The 15,673-nt window shown below is 43.8% G+C and overlaps 2 protein-coding genes across 2 annotated transcripts; one reads left to right on the top strand and one right to left on the bottom strand.

Annotated features, from left to right (window-relative positions):
- The first annotated feature begins 239 nt into the window (after positions 1-239).
- Positions 240-8,095, top strand: cactin. The gene is made up of 10 exons (XM_080033929.1): positions 240-576; positions 1,391-1,988; positions 2,101-2,196; positions 2,286-2,431; positions 2,789-2,951; positions 4,471-4,585; positions 4,757-4,949; positions 5,060-5,179; positions 5,425-5,759; positions 7,359-8,095. Exons 1-10 carry the CDS (start codon positions 272-274, stop codon positions 7,847-7,849), a joined length of 2,562 nt encoding a protein of 853 aa, XP_079890055.1. The 5' UTR covers positions 240-271; the 3' UTR covers positions 7,850-8,095.
- A 214-nt stretch (positions 8,096-8,309) lies between these two features.
- On the bottom strand, positions 8,310-15,577 carry sema4e (semaphorin 4e). The gene is made up of 15 exons (XM_080033930.1): positions 15,191-15,577; positions 13,676-13,988; positions 13,379-13,524; positions 12,573-12,635; positions 12,384-12,482; positions 12,113-12,212; positions 11,899-12,009; positions 11,338-11,489; positions 10,976-11,154; positions 10,705-10,861; positions 10,317-10,539; positions 10,076-10,191; positions 9,772-9,932; positions 9,638-9,690; positions 8,310-9,403 (listed from the first exon to the last, which is right to left on the bottom strand). The coding sequence occupies exons 2-15, from the start codon at positions 13,782-13,784 to the stop codon at positions 8,727-8,729; spliced, it is 2,346 nt and encodes a 781-aa protein (XP_079890056.1). The 5' UTR covers positions 13,785-13,988; positions 15,191-15,577; the 3' UTR covers positions 8,310-8,726.
- Between the last annotated feature and the right edge of the window lie 96 nt (positions 15,578-15,673).

Genomic DNA, 15,673 nt, shown 5'->3' with positions numbered 1-15,673 from the left:
GTGGCTTTTTGCTGCCTGTGAGGAAACATTTTTCAACCAGGCTTATCGACCCATAGCATGGTTAAAGGTACGTGTTTCAGAGTTCTACGCGAACAATTAAATTAACTCATATTTTATAAACACGTGCACGTCACCCCGTAATAGCTCCATGCGTGAGGACCTTTCTTTATAGGTCCATGGTGAGGACAACACAGCGTTTTATTTGTTACCTCTTATTTACGGGACAGACCGCACTTCGGACCCCGCGCTGGCAGAAAGCAGAAAGTTCGTGATGGATTCCAAATCACGACGTCGTACAAGATCCAGGTCCAGGAACCGGAGCCGTGATACGCGGAACAAGTCCAGAGTGAGCAGGTCTCGATCCCCGGAGAACAGGAGGGGCCGCAGCCGTTCCCCGGACGCCAAAAGATCCGCCCGAGGAAGACCACGGTCCGTCAGCAGGGACTCCAGCGATGGCTCCCTCGGTCGACGACGGCCTCAGCCCAGGAGTCGGCCGGGCCCCGGGAGCGACTCGGAGAGCGACAAGAGGAGGGGACCACAGCGTCCCAAGAGCAGGTCTAGGGGTCGATCATCAAGGTAACTGTCTTTATTAACGATTTACAACTTTACGGCCCGAATTTACCCTTTAAAATAGTAATGCTGTCTTTGTCACGAGTCTATACGTTTGTATATCAGAAAATGATGCACTTGTTGTTGCTCTGTAGATGCAATTTAAAGTCAAAATGAGCTCTTGCCCTTTTGTATGCTCGGGGATTTGAGAATTGTTTGTATTAAATAAAATGCACAGCCAGTCTCTCTCCTTCTACTCACAAGCACAAATCCCTCCTTAAAAAAATTCTCTTTATAAAAGCGTTAAGAATGGTTTACTTAAAAAAAAAGAATGGTTTACTTTGAGCCTTTTTAATTTGTAGTTTTTAATTCCTATATATTTTGCTCTTATTTTTTTAAATATAAATTTCTTCTGTTTGTGCCAAATTCTCTTATTATTATTATTATTTTGTTCAGCAGCACTTGATACATTTTTAAGAAAGTTAAATAACTTTTTTGTTCTTATTATTATATGATATAATATAAATTGTATAGATATCACCATTCAGTAAAATGTAATCTACTTTGTATCATCTGTTTACAGACCCACACAAGCAGACATATTTCGGTTATGAAACTAATTTAGGTGTTGGAGGGTGAAGTGGTGACCTGTCAACTCTGTTCCACAATTATTATTGTTCAGGAATAAAAGAGCAACGAGGAAAGGAGTTTTCCTACATAAAAGATCTGCAAAATTAATATTATTTTTCTATAACGGTGCCTGTCAGGTTTTTGGTTGGGACACAGAGATGGCCGTCCTTCCTGGAGCAAAACATTTACTAAATATTTTTTTCTTTCTCAGTTCTGATTCAGGTGATCCCAAAGTGAGGAGAGGGAGAAAGCAAGCGGAGAACCGCGGGAGTGCAGCCGGAGAGAGGGGAAAGAGACTATCCCGGCCCAGCTCCAACTCCAGCGATGGAAGCAGCGACAGGGAGAGGAGGAGACGGAGAAGTCCCGACAGAGGGAGTCCAGTGGAGGATAGACAGAGGCGGGACAGAGACAGAGAGAGGGGGAAGAACAGAGACGGGGAAAGAAAAGGAGAGCGAGACAAAAGCCTAGAGCGAAAGAAGCCCAGTGAGGACAGGGAGGAAGGAAGCAAAGTGAAGACGGGCGGAGACAAAAGAAGGCAGCGTTCCGCTTCGCCCGAGTCGTCCGACAGCTCGGGGTCCGACCGCGGGACCCGCGTGATCAAAGAAAAGGAGGACAAGAAAAAGAAACAGGAGATACTGAAAGCTCTGGAGACGCCGGAGGAGAAGAGGGCCAGACGCCTGGCAAAGAAGGAAACAAAGGAGAAGAAGAGGAGAGAAAAGATGGGCTGGAGCGAGGAGTACATGGGATACACCAACGCAGACAACCCCTTCGGTGATAACAACTTGTTGGGAACATTCAAATGGCAGAAGGTATGTATTTTGAAATTAGTTTGCAGTCCCAAAATGTTGCTTTAAACTTGCTTTGAATATTGTAACTCACAAAGACTTCTTTCTTTTTGTCTCTCCCCCCCCCCCCCCCCAGGCATTGGATAATAAAGGTATCGGTCATCTTGGAGAAAAGGACCTCAAGGAAAGGAACAAATGTATTCAGGAGGAAAACCGCAGAGAGCTGCAGAAGGTATGCACTATGTTTTTTCCCCCCTTTTTATGGGATCATATGATGTATAACCGCCCGTTTCATTCACCGTACTTATTCTGTGCCTCAAGGTGAAGCAGTTGCGTCTGGAGCGGGAGAGAGAGAAGGCCATGAGAGAGACGGAGCTGGAGATGCTCCAGAGGGAGAAGGAGGCTGAGCATTTCAAGACCTGGGCCGAACAGGAAGACAACTTCCACCTGCATCAGGCCAAACTCAGGTGAGTGGAAGAGTGGATTGTCTATAGCAGCTGCCAGTGCAGTGTCCAGTCTCCTACAACTTTTTACTAGAAACTCTTTTCATGGTCTAGTGTCCAAAAACACACTTTTTATCATTGTCACATTGCCATTGCTATATCTCCTATTTTCATCCTCAGTCTGAAGTCTGTAGGCTTCTCCCCCCTTATTTGAAGTCATATGGGGAGAGGAATCGGACTTTTGATCACAAGTTTTCGGAAAGGTGGAAACAAAAGAGGGGGTTGTTTTTCCTCTAATTTAGGAGTCTCTTTTGCATAATAGCTTACCTTTTTAAAAATGTATAATGCATTGTCTCATAAGATGATGTGTTGTCTGTCCAGGTCCAAGATAAGAATACGGGATGGTCGTGCCAAGCCCATTGACCTTCTGGCCAAATACATCAGCGCTGAAGACGACGATCTGGCGGTGGAGATGCACGAGCCTTACACTTTCCTGAACGGTCTGACAGTGACAGACATGGATGACCTGCTGGAGGACATTAAGGTGTGTGTGATGTTCAGCTCCAGTGTAAAAACAAACTGTATGACTAAGAATAGCTCTAATTGCTTCTACAGGAGAGGTTCATTAATAATAATTACATGTGAGAAGAGCAAGTGAACCGTAGGGATCCCATCCTCTTTTGAAATAAATATCCAGTATATGAACAAGCATATCTCAAATTTTGATAATTAATGTGTCCTACAGTCCCCTCCAACAGTATTGGAACAGTGAGGCCAACACATGATGTAAAACATGATGGCAACAGCCAAATTAACTCAGAAGTTTACAGAAACATTTTGTCTGCCAATTCAAAGAAAGACGCCACCAAATTGATTGGAAGATCCTTCATCATGCAGCAAGATAATGACCCAAAACACACTGCAGAAACAACAAAGGAGTTAATCAGGGGCAAGAAAGGTTTTAGACTGGCCAAGTCAGCAACAGTCAAACAGCAACTGCAAGAGGCTGCGGTGAAAGCCTGGAAAGGCATCACAAAAGAAGAATGCAAAAGTTGTGTGATGTCAATGGGTCACAGGCTTGATGCAGTTATTGCAAGCGAAGGATCTGCGACAAAATATTACGTTTTATTCACTTAAATTTATTTGAAGTGTATCTGTTCCAATACTTTTGCTCACCTTAAAATGTGGTGTTCCTTTACAAAGAATGCTGAATCATTTGAGTTGTGTATTAGATCCAGATGTGGAAATGAAAACTGAAATGTTGATCTCTTGTCTCATATTTATCTTTTGGTGTCAAACCAAAATGTTTCCTAGCCTGGCACCGCCCGCCTACCTACTTCCGCTTTATCTTCATTTCCCTTCAGTAGTCAGTCTGGGTCCGCTGTATATTTGCGGGTCGCCAGTTTCAGTTACAGAAGCCGGCGCATGACATACCTCACGACCAAACGTTATGCGATCGGTTGGCAGATCCAGAGTGGCACTAGGCAGATCCAATAGTTCTAAACTTCAACAGACACCGCCTTCAAGTGAGTTTACGTTTGTCAATTGAGCGATTCCAGACATTCTGTACAAATGAAATGAAGTACGTTGGTCTGGTTAGGCCAGGCTAAATGTTTCCAGTCTACAGCAAAAATAAAGGAATTGGCCTCACTGTTCCAATACTTTTGGAGGGGACTGTATCTAAGCGATAAGGGCAAGAAAAATTAGAAATGTTTCTCTTTAAAAGATCAGTCTTATTTCTCTGTTATCTGCAAGTGAGATACACCAGATCCTTATTTTTTAAATAAGAATATTAATAAAAATATTAATGTGAAAATATAAGGATTTGTCAAATTTTGGTAATATGTAACATGTGCATTTTGTAATGTGTCTGTCACTATACAATGTATCGCAATGCAGTCAGATGCAATCACACCATTTATCTTGAATTATCACATAGCCCAAGCTGATTAGAAATGTTTCATCTCATGCAGATTGACGAGTTAACAGTTGGTTGTCACCTATTCTTTTTTTAAATGAATTCCATCTGCTTATGTTTTACTATATGGGTGGTGTCCCGCTAGGTCTACATGGAGTTGGAGCAAGGGAAGAACGTGGACTTCTGGAGGGACATGACGACCATCACCGAGGATGAAATCAGCAAACTGAGGAAACTGGAGGCATCTGGGAAAGGACCAGGTACATACTATTCCCCCTTTAAATAGATGTACGGTAGCTATACTGTACAGTCGGGTCCTCTTTGCATCCAGCTTTGCTTATTTATTTTTACATGTGAAGTCACATTTGAAAAGTAAGCCGGATCCATTTCTGCTAATGCTAACTGTATTCCTTTTATATTTTAATCCTAAGGTGATCGTCGCGAGGGCATCAACACTGCCGTGAGCACCGACATCCAGACGGTGTTCAAAGGAAAGACCTACAGCCAGCTGCAGGCGATGCACTTGAACATCGAGTCGAAGATTCGGAGCGGAGGATCAAACCTCGATATTGGTTACTGGGAGAGTCTGCTGCAGCAAGTCAGAGTGTTCATGGCCAGAGCAAGGTATGAGAGTGGGGACCTTTGTCAGGATTTGAATGCCGACGTGGGTACGTCATACACCCTGATAGACGGTGGAAATATGTGTGTAAAACTGCAATTTTTTTCGACCTCAGGTTGAGAGAACGACATCAGGACGTGCTGCGTCAGAAGCTGTTCAAGCTGAAACAGGAACAAGGAGTGGAAAGTGAACCCTTGTTCCCCATCATCAAAGAGGAGCAGAGGAGTGACGATGAGTAAGTCACTTCAAAAGCCACAAACAAACAAACACACACACACACACAACACACATCCTGAAACCGTGGTGACATGGTGGCTCAGTCAGTCACTGTGACCTGCGGTTCAACTTTCACATCATACTGTTATTTTCTCACTTCTGTGTTTATATTATGGATGTGTATTAAACCTAAAACAACGATGTAAAATATTTGCAAATGCATCGACTTGTCCCTTAAATAACTTTTTTTCGTTGTAACATCAGGGCACAAGAGCCGGGCCCGTCTTCCTCCTCCACAAGAAATAGGACCGGAGAAGCAGGAGACGACGGAGAGGAGGCAGGACCCTCAACATCTGGAAACAAAGAGGATGATGGAGGAGGAGAGAGTGGGGAGAAGAAGGACGAGGAGAAGGGGGAGGTGGTGGAGGCCGTGTTGACGGAGGAGGACCTGATCCAGCAGAGCCAGGCGGAGTACGACTCTGGCCGCTACAGCCCCACGCTGCTCACGCAATCCGAGCTGCCGCTGGAAGCACACACCATCACACCCGAAGAGGACACACAACGTCGGCAGTTAGCACACACACAGCTACAAGTCACCGGTATGAGACCACGCACACACACACAATCATAAAATAATTGGGAAAATGTGTGTTTAGAAAAGGTTCCCTACAGTTACCCTACACTACCCAAAAACAAAACATCAATAGTCGGGGAACATCAACACTAGGGCTGCACGGTTTAGAAAAAACTGTGATGACTGATATTGCAATTGCGATATGAGTTGCAAGTATTAGAGGCAGGGCTGTACGCTTATTTTTTTAGGTGGTAGCACTGGTGCTAGCAAGCAAAAAAAATCAGTAGCACAAAAATAAATTCAGTAGCACACAAAGTATGATCGAAAACTTGCATAACCTTAACCCATGCATTTCGCTCTAATTACCTTTTAGCCTGTCATCTTGGTCTCATTTGAATTTCTCAATTAATGTCATATCCTAGTGTGTGCAGTAATAATTGTAGAAAAATTAATAGGGGTGCACTGATTGTAATTTAGACAAAATAATCTAACCTGCCAATTGCAATTTTTTGCTGATTCAGAAATATTTCTCCCCATAAAATTAATATCTATATATTTTTTGTATTTACATATCATTATTATATTCATAATAATAATTTTTTTTGGTAAATGTCCTTCTGTTAATTAAAACCTAACTTTAAAACATATAGCCTATTAAATAAATAAGTATACATATTGGTACAATTTAGGATAAGTTAAATAGGTTGTTGTGAATATGTTGGGAGTAGTTCTTCAGTGGCTTATCAGTTATTTCAAACTTTGTTTAAATAGACTGCTGTTGACTGCTCTCTGCAGCTGAAGCAGTTGATTTTTCAAGCTAGCGCACTGCAGGGCTGTGAAGCGCGAACTTCCTGTTCTTACCGACTTCAAAAAAGTCAATTCACGTTTGGCTAGTAACATGCTTTTAATGTGAAGGTGCACAGGAAATGTTCTGTTTGCACACGCGCTAACTTAACTGCGTGCCGTCTCCTTCCGGTTATTACCGTTGGTGAAGTGTATTAGACGCTAGGTCCCGAGCACATATCTTTCACCAGCCAAAGTGGAGGGTGGACTCAATAACTTACTCGCCTAAGAATACATTTACCCGAATTTGGAGAGTGTTAATGTAGAGCCCTCTAAGCAGTGTTGTGCAGCACTCCTCTGTGTCTCAGACGGACAGCATCTGCTCATTAGCACTCGTGCGAGTGTACTTGTATTCATCATCGCACGTGATCAATTTCAGTAGCAAATGCGATCAAAACTGTCGCACTGTACAGCCCTGATTAGAGGGAATGGTCACTTTTCCATATCTCTTATTTTCATTGAAAAACACTAAAATTATTATCTGTACCTAACAAAGATGTGTGTCTGTAAAACATGTGTAGGCCAGACATTGCTGCAGCATGCCAATATTTTATTTAAAATGGAAATTGGACACACATTTTAGCTTTTAACAAATATTGCACCTTCCTGTGATCATATTGCAATTTCCTATTCAAATTTGATTAATTGTGCATCCCTAATCAACACCTGCCTTCTGTGAGAGTTTCAGTGAATGTTTAGCTGTAGAAATGTTGTTGGAACAAATCATTAACGTACCAAATGTTGTTTTTTCAACGCATATTTCTTTCCCTTCTGCATCCAGGCGACGCCAACGAGAGCGCAGAGGACGCCTTCATACGTCGCGCCAAGCAGGGCATGGGCAACGACGAGGCCCAGTTCAGCGTGGAGTTTCCGGTCACGGGGAAGATGTACCTGTGGGCCGATAAATACCGTCCCCGGAAACCCCGCTTCTTCAACAGGGTCCACACAGGCTTCGAGTGGAACAAATACAACCAGACGCATTACGACTTCGACAACCCTCCGCCCAAGATCGTCCAGGGTTACAAGTTCAACATCTTCTACCCGGATCTGATCGACAAGCGCTCCACCCCGCAGTACTTCCTGGAGCCCAGTCCCGACAACAAGGACTTTGGGATCCTGAGGTTCCACGCGGGCCCTCCGTATGAGGACATCGCCTTTAAGATTGTGAACAGGGAGTGGGAGTACTCTCACCGACACGGCTTCCGCTGTCAGTTCTCCAACGGGATCTTCCAGCTGTGGTTCCACTTTAAGAGGTACCGCTACAGGAGATAAAGAGAGGGCCACATTACCAAGATGGACCAAGAGCCCCAGCCCCTATGGGCTTTAACTGTACACAGGATATTTGATACGCTGTGCAGTCAATGTGCTTTTGTTTTGTATTGTTTTGAGCTTCTTTCACACCAAAAAGCCGTTTGTTAAAAGCTACAAATGACAGTACTGTTGTCTGAAAAACTCAATTGTAATGTCGTCTGAATACTATACAATAAAGATTTTTTCCCCCTTTTTACTCTTGGAAAACTGCAATTTTTTTGATGATTTTCTATTTTGGACTGCATTTTAAAATGTATTGTTACAGTTGCACAGTTAAACTTGGTGAGTCTTCAAGAGAGAGCAACGTCTGCCATACTCAACAGAACAAAGATGACTCATGCCATTCATGGCAAGTCCAGTCTTGCTGTAATCAAATAAAACCCTGTTGGCTATATTTAAATATGCTGGAACAACACAGCAACCGAGTAGAAAAGGTTTAATGCAATACAACAATCTTTTCAGCTAGTGGTTAGAAGTGGAATGGCTCAATTTCAGTTATTATACAATCCTTGTGAAAATCATACCAATCTTGACAATATGTTTCATTAAAAAAAAAAGGACTTATGAGAGAAATAAAAACCCACATTTAAATGTACACACAATTGTAGTAAAATAAAAGTAGGAAAAATCAGAAATTCAAGTGTCTCAAAACTTGTACAAAAAAACTAATTAAAGAATATTTTGGTGTGTTCATATGTGCTCATCAACAGTTCATAGTCTCTGTAGAAATGGAATGTTTTTAAACGTATTGTAAATGCCCCATAGGTTGAGATTTCAGCTGAACTGATGAATCCAGTAGTTCTGCCTTGAAACTGAATATTGTAATGTGCTCTTTTTGTTAAATCTCGGACTCATCGTCAATATACTGCAGAGATGGTAGAGTCACATTGGGGCCCTCATTCTCCTCTGCAGCACTGCACGACGCCTCTCCCCCGTTGTGGTTGTTATTACTGGTGCCGTTGTCTGTTCCTGAAACCAGTGGCTTGTTGTACTCTGCCAGTACGGGCCCCGGGGCCTCTTGGTAGGTCGCACCAGAGTTCAGACCCCCCTGCTCGTGGTGGGTGTCCTGGGATTGTTTTTTAGCCTTTTTTCGGCAGGGCAGCGGTAGGTGGCCTTTATAAAAGTTCCAGGCCAAAAGGGCAACCAGAAGAATTACAAGGAGCCCGACCACGGCCTGCAGTCCAGCCACAGAGGGGCCGTTCTTCTGAGCCTGGGGAAGAATGCGGTTCATATTGCCAGAACCTGTTGGGCCGATGCTAACCCGGTATTCGGCCACGGTGTTGGTGTACTTGTCCTGTTTGGAGCGCTCCACAGACAGGCAGCGGTACCGGCCTGCGTCAGAGGCAGAAGCGTTGAGGATGAGCAGTCCGTCTCTCAGGAGCTGGAGGCGAGGCGCGGCCGTCAGAGGGCTGCCGTCACGCTCCCAAGAGGTTTGGGCCAAGTTGGAAGGTGAAGCGCAACGGAGCTTCAGGTTGCCCCCGGGCCAGATGGACTGATTCACAGGTTTGATGGGATCTAAAAAATAAATATAATAATAATAATATAATAATAATAAAAATCCAGTATCTCAAAATATTAGAAAATAACATAATACAAATCAAAAAAAGGATTTATAATACAGAAATGTCAACCTTCGGAAAAGTATGTTTATTCTAGATTCATTTGATTGTTTTTGATGTGTTTTTTTGAGATGCGCCTTTATACTGTAAATTGATCATACTTCTATGAATCTATGTTTAGGAAACTCACCAGCAACTGAGCAAAGGTTGGCATTTCCATCTCTCACACTTTGGATGACATCTCTAAAGCAGAAGACACAATCAGTATGGAAAGAACAGGTATCAACACACTACTACCTCTAAATGATGGGACAGCTGTGTTACCTTTGTTTAGAATTAGAAAGGTCAATACATTTCCCAACAACTTTGTCCCAGCCGCAGTATGGATCTCTGGCTAGAACACAGTCCATGCAGGATAAGGACCTGCCACAGGTGGCCAGTGGAACCTGTGCTGCTCCGTAGTCTGAGCCTGCATAGAGCTGACCCTGTACAGAATGGAGCCATCACACACAAACAAAGAACAACAACACTGAGGGATTTGCTTTACCGTAATACATTAGAAACATAACCTTAAATTGGAATTGAAAAGTAATAAGCCATTGATGATGCTGCAGAAGTTTGGTATTACCATGATATTAGAGAATTTCAGAATCTTGATTGGCTGTGGGGGGTCGAAGAGATGCATTTCCTCTATGATGAACATCTCTCCATCGTAGTTCACTGCCTTCAGCATTGTGCCTTCCTCTGTTTGTGTATGAAAACATAGAAACAGGCCATATTTACATGCCGACAAAGCATAGCTACGCTTACCACTGATGTTGTCAAGATAGCCAAAGTGAAATACTGTATATACAGGAAGTGACAAGAACCTGTGCCTATGAACATCACGTGGTAATTCTCTCCATCCGCGGCCTGCACTTGGTTAACTATGATGCGTGTGAATGTAGCTCCCCTTCGCACCAGTAGAGGCTTCTCTCCTATAGGCTGGATGGCTTGGTCCATGAGGGGCCTATCTTTGATAAATTGAAGGGTCCGGTCTGGGAGGTCCAGCGTTTGACTTATGCCCTCTTTACGAGCCTCATTGTCTATGCACTGGCAAGGGAACGAGGGAAAGGAATGAGAAAAAAGAGAGAACAACGGAGTAAGAGTACAAAAGGAATCAGCTTCCTGCTGGGCCACTCGTAAAAAGAAAAGTTGTTTTTTTCCTTTCTTTTTTTCTTTGTTTCTAAACACATTTAGAATAGTGGGCAGACTCACAGCTCCGGGCCGAGGGACGGGGACATCTCCGCTATACATCACCCACTTAACAAAAGAGGTTTCTACGGGGACTGGAGTCTTGTACTTCCCCTCTGCAAACACTTTGCTGATGTCAGACACGCGGTACACACACACTGCAGACAGGTCTGATGTATCCCTGAAGCACAAACACAAACAGAAAATGTGAGCCAAGTGGTGTGGCCAAAGCCCATTAAAAAGAAAGAAACCCACCTCCCTCTTGGAAAAAAACACTGTGTTAGTTCAAACGTACGACTGTGGTGTAAAGACGGCGTAGAACAAACAGTTCTTCCAGGGCTGCTCGGGGTCACACCAACGGTAAGTGTCCTGTATAATGAACGGCAGCTGAGACTCCAGCACTGGACAGTCCATTCTGGCCTTCAGGAAGGATGTCCATTTCTTCTGCAAGGTCCTCAGACCACCAATATCCCCCTGTGAGTACAGAAAGACAATATATACATGAACGAGTGGGAAAAAACACACCCGCTAACGGGATGCACAATCAAGCAGCGGAAAGGGCTGAATGAGCGTGACTGAGGAAGTGCTGTTTATATATATATATGTTATTGGCGTTTTGGGAAATGGAGCTGCGACAAATGCTAAACTCTTTTTCACCTTGCAGACACGGGCCACTCGGGAGACCACCAGTTTGTTGTAGCAGTCGCACTCCACAGCGTTCTCACTGAAGAACAGGTAAACCTTGTCATCGTCTCCCCCTTCACTCCTCTCGCTCTCTGGCATCTGAGCCATGGACACAAAGTTGGGCTCTGACATAGAAAGACAAAATATTCATCTTGACCCAGCTATTGAACAGATCATCAAGATTAAACAGAGACAGCGAACCCCTATCATTAATATGTAAAGGATGTATTGCAAACAAGTCTTAAGTTCTCGAGAGTGATCCGTTCGCTATACATAATCTCGCTTATTACACAGCTACTAACTCAATTAATCAATTAATTGAAGCACAATGTTGTTTTATAGTTTCATTGATTTAGCACTGCTTTTATTGCTAACGGTACAAAAATGTGTTCTCTACGGTTGGAACTTCCTCATAGCACCGGTATCCTAAATAACGGCTTGTAGAATGCCGTGATTGACCAATCAAAACCACAGCATTTATCAGTTCCGTGTAATAAAACCTCTTACAGCACATTACATAGAATTGCATCTTACCATTGAGCCAGGAGCTTTTGAATTCAGTGCGTATGGACACAGGAGAGCTGCGCATCAGGATGGGTTCAGAGCCAAGAAAGTTCATTGATGTGGCAGAGTACAGGTTGTCATCTGGAAAGACATGGAAAGCCGACACAAGCGATACAAATGAACACAAACATTTTGCAATATTAATTACCGTTCTGTCCCCAGTTCTTAGCTGTCGTTTGCTCACCAGACATGATGGAGGCGTATCTCTGGAACGGATCAAACGGACACTTCCCTTTACCATCCTCTCCTGTCTTCTCCAGAGTCAGCTTTCCGTCTGTATATGACTGCACACGCAAACAGAGCCACTACAACTTACACAGTGCCCATCTTTAAATCTTAGTTATTGAGTACACACACTATGATTTGAATTTAATAAACACTATACAGCATCATTTAATAATATGGTATGATATTTTAATTGAAATGAGTGACAAATGCAACTCCGTATGTCTCACCATGTAATCGCACTCGGGATCAAAAGCATTGGTGCCACACACATACATCCTGTTATCCTCTGTCTTGTGTAGGATCCTGATGTAGTTCTTACACTCTGTCTATAAATGCATTTGAAGAAGCAATGACTACATCTGATCAATTTGCAATATTTGTATTAGTTTTTTTAAGCAGAAGCTGCAGGAACCCACCTCGGGATCTTTTCCTTTGTTTTTACACTCTTCTTGTTTCTTTTGTGTCACTTCCCATTTCACCTAAAGAGCGAAAAAATTATTTTGGTCACACAGTTTCCAAATGTTTCCGTTTTCAAGGTGAAGTGTTTGTCTCGGGGCATTTTACAAGCCTTGGCGGTGTTGAGAAAGATACAGGAAACATGGGGAATCGAACTGGGGACATAATGTTACTCAGGCTATCAGGGCACCCAAAGCAACACTTCAAACCATTTACACCCTTCACTAAAAAAACAAAGCAGTTGTTTTGGAAGATATAAGTGTAGATAAGCAGGTAAAGTGTCCTTGTACATTATCTGGAGAGGAGGTTTAACAGTGGAAAAACAACAAATGACATTAAGTAAAGCTGGATGGTTTTAGTATGTGTTGTGAGTGAATTTGTAGGGACATTATACGTTGTCTTTAAACATAGTGTCTTTTTGCAAAGCTATTTGCCCTCCAGCTTTGTCAGTAACACTAATAATTTATTACTTTACTGACGCAAGCCACAATAGTCCAATTGGTCCCGGAACTAAGGCTCTCAGGCAAACACTCACTCGAGAACAGCAAGATTGTAACAAGCGCTATTTGTATCAAGTGCTGCCTGTAAGGCTCTATTCTGGGCAGAGAGCCTGGCACAACACACAAGTTTGCTCTTGAAAATGTCAAAGCCCCGAGCCAAGAAAGTTTTTAATACATTTAAACATTTACAAACGCAAACAGCCTATGCGTGCTCCTCCAAGGAGCAATTGGCCTTAACTGTATTGTGAACAAAAAGGTGTTCTTACTGAAGCAAGTTTCTTGGAGATGTCCTTAAGGTCAAGAGCATACACCGCCTCCCTTGCACCCAGAACTAGCAGGTCCAGATCCTCTCTCAACAGCATGGTGGAGTAGTTGAACACTCCCTCCTCGCGAAACAGCCGAGCGTTGTCACCTAGAGACAGAACATGACTTAGTAACACAGCAACCAGCAGGTTATTCAACCCCGGTTTCCCAACCAGTCAAACCAAGCTAAAAAACCACATCAGCCGACATGAGGTTGACACACTGTAAGCCAAGGTTACACAACAGATAGACACACTCACTATGATAGGGCACAGATCTACGGGGGATGCAGTCCAGTGGCGAGTCTTCGTCCAGCGTCAAGGCCAGGGGCAGCAGCCCAAAGACAATGAGGGACAGCAGCGGCTGCATGGCTCTTTTGTTGGAAGAAATGTTGGCTTCACTGTTTTCTGTAACGGTCAGTCACACAGGGGTGAAAAAGACAGCGGAGTGGCATCTATGACGCGATGAAGTCCGTGCTGACTTGAAGGGCACTGGCCCCTTTACTGGCCCCGCACAGCAGGCTGTCCATGAGGAGATGGATGGCTCACACCAAAGAAACAAAGCCGAGAAGGGCTGAAAGAGAGAGAGAGAGAGAGAACTGGCTTGTATGGATATCACAATCAATTCACCGGACGCAAGACCTGACAGTAGAGAAGCCTCCAAGCATAGCCTACACGGCAAAACACAGAACAAAATAACAAGAAATACACGTGTCGTGTGACAATGAAAAAAAATGTAAGGTGTGTTTAAGGCAAAGTGAGTGAAGCGAAGCATAAAAAAAGAGCAGAGAAGCAGCCAGGGAAAGGGTAGAGTGAGCTAAAGTCAGCGCGGCAGTAATTCTGTCAAAGCCATAGTGATGTTAATGCAGGGCCAATGAAAGGCATTCAGCAGGGCGCAGGGATGTTAGCCTTGGGCTCTCCTGCAGCACCAAACACAGGCGCACAATGAGAGATTCACAGTGAGTGCAAAAAAGGGCTGGTGCAGATGAGAGAGGAGCTCTTAAAGTTGCAACAGGCAGTTTCACACACACACACACACACACACACACACACACACACACACACACACACACACACACACACACACACACACACACACACACACACACACACAGAGGAAACGTTACCTCTTGCAGTTTTGGGGCCTGCTTCCCTTTCAATGAACTCACTCTTAACAGTAACAGCTGTTTTCAGCCCCCTGTTTTTTCTGTGATTTTGTCCAGCAGTGTCACTTCAACCTGCTGATGAAGGAGAGAGAGTGTGTGTGTGTGTGTGTGTGTGTGTGTGTGTGTGTGTGTGTGTGTGTGTGTACGGGTGTACTGTGGGGGCTTCTTCTTTCTCCAAGAGAGAGGAGTGATGTGTTTTACTGATGAGCTGCAGCATGTCAGAGAATGTAGCCCTGTTAACATGTTTCACATATTTGGCCCTTGGGCTGAAAACAGGCTTCAGTCAACTCCCATCTATCTACACACACGCACGCGCGCACACACACGCGAGAAGCCAGTGGGATAGTTTTTAGAATCGCAGCTTGAAGCATAACGTTAGTCTGAAAAACCAGTTGTTGTGTTATTAAAGACGTTTAGCAATTGAAAAAGAAGCTAGCGAATCGTTTTTGTTGATTCAAACAAATGCATAATGTGTTATATTATTTAAGGAGTGTGATTTTTCAAGCCTTGAGCACGCATTTCCCCGAAAGTTGAACATGCTAGCAAAGTGCACTTAAACTGAAGCAGGTTAACTGTTAACAAACACCATTATCTGATGTTAATCTCTTACCTGTTCACCGACACGCCCAAGACGTCCATTACATTAGATTTTTTTTAAACAGTCCTAACACCTGTTTAAGCGTTATTTCTAAACCACCGCGTCTTCATTCACAAAGATGTTGCTAATAATACGTAGTAATTGTGAACGTGGGCTAAGAAATGTAACAAACCCCACGGCGCATTGCAACTCCCTTTACGGCTGAAACAGCAGCCGGTTCACTTGGGCCAAACCGACCGCGGCCAAAGAAAAAAGAAAAAGCAACTTCTCAAACGCGTCAGCAGCCTCTCCGTCTCTGTCCTCTCAAAGTCACAGCGGTCTCCCGGTATTGTAGAGAGGCTCTCGGGCGCTCACATCACGCAGTGACAAGGACCTGACTGCCTGGCTGCTGTTCCGGAGTGAGGGTGTGTGTGTGTGTGTGTGTGTGTGTGTGTGTGTGTGTGTGTGTGTGTGTGTGTGTGTGTGTTTTACCACCCTCACTGCAGCCGATGTAGC

The sequence above is a fragment of the Ammodytes marinus genome, assembly GCF_949987685.1.
Source record: "Ammodytes marinus genome assembly, chromosome: 9".
NCBI classification, from domain to species: domain Eukaryota; kingdom Metazoa; phylum Chordata; class Actinopteri; order Uranoscopiformes; family Ammodytidae; genus Ammodytes; species Ammodytes marinus.
The sequence above is the reverse complement of the archived record's forward strand: the minus strand, read 5'-3'. Positions and strand labels throughout refer to the sequence as shown.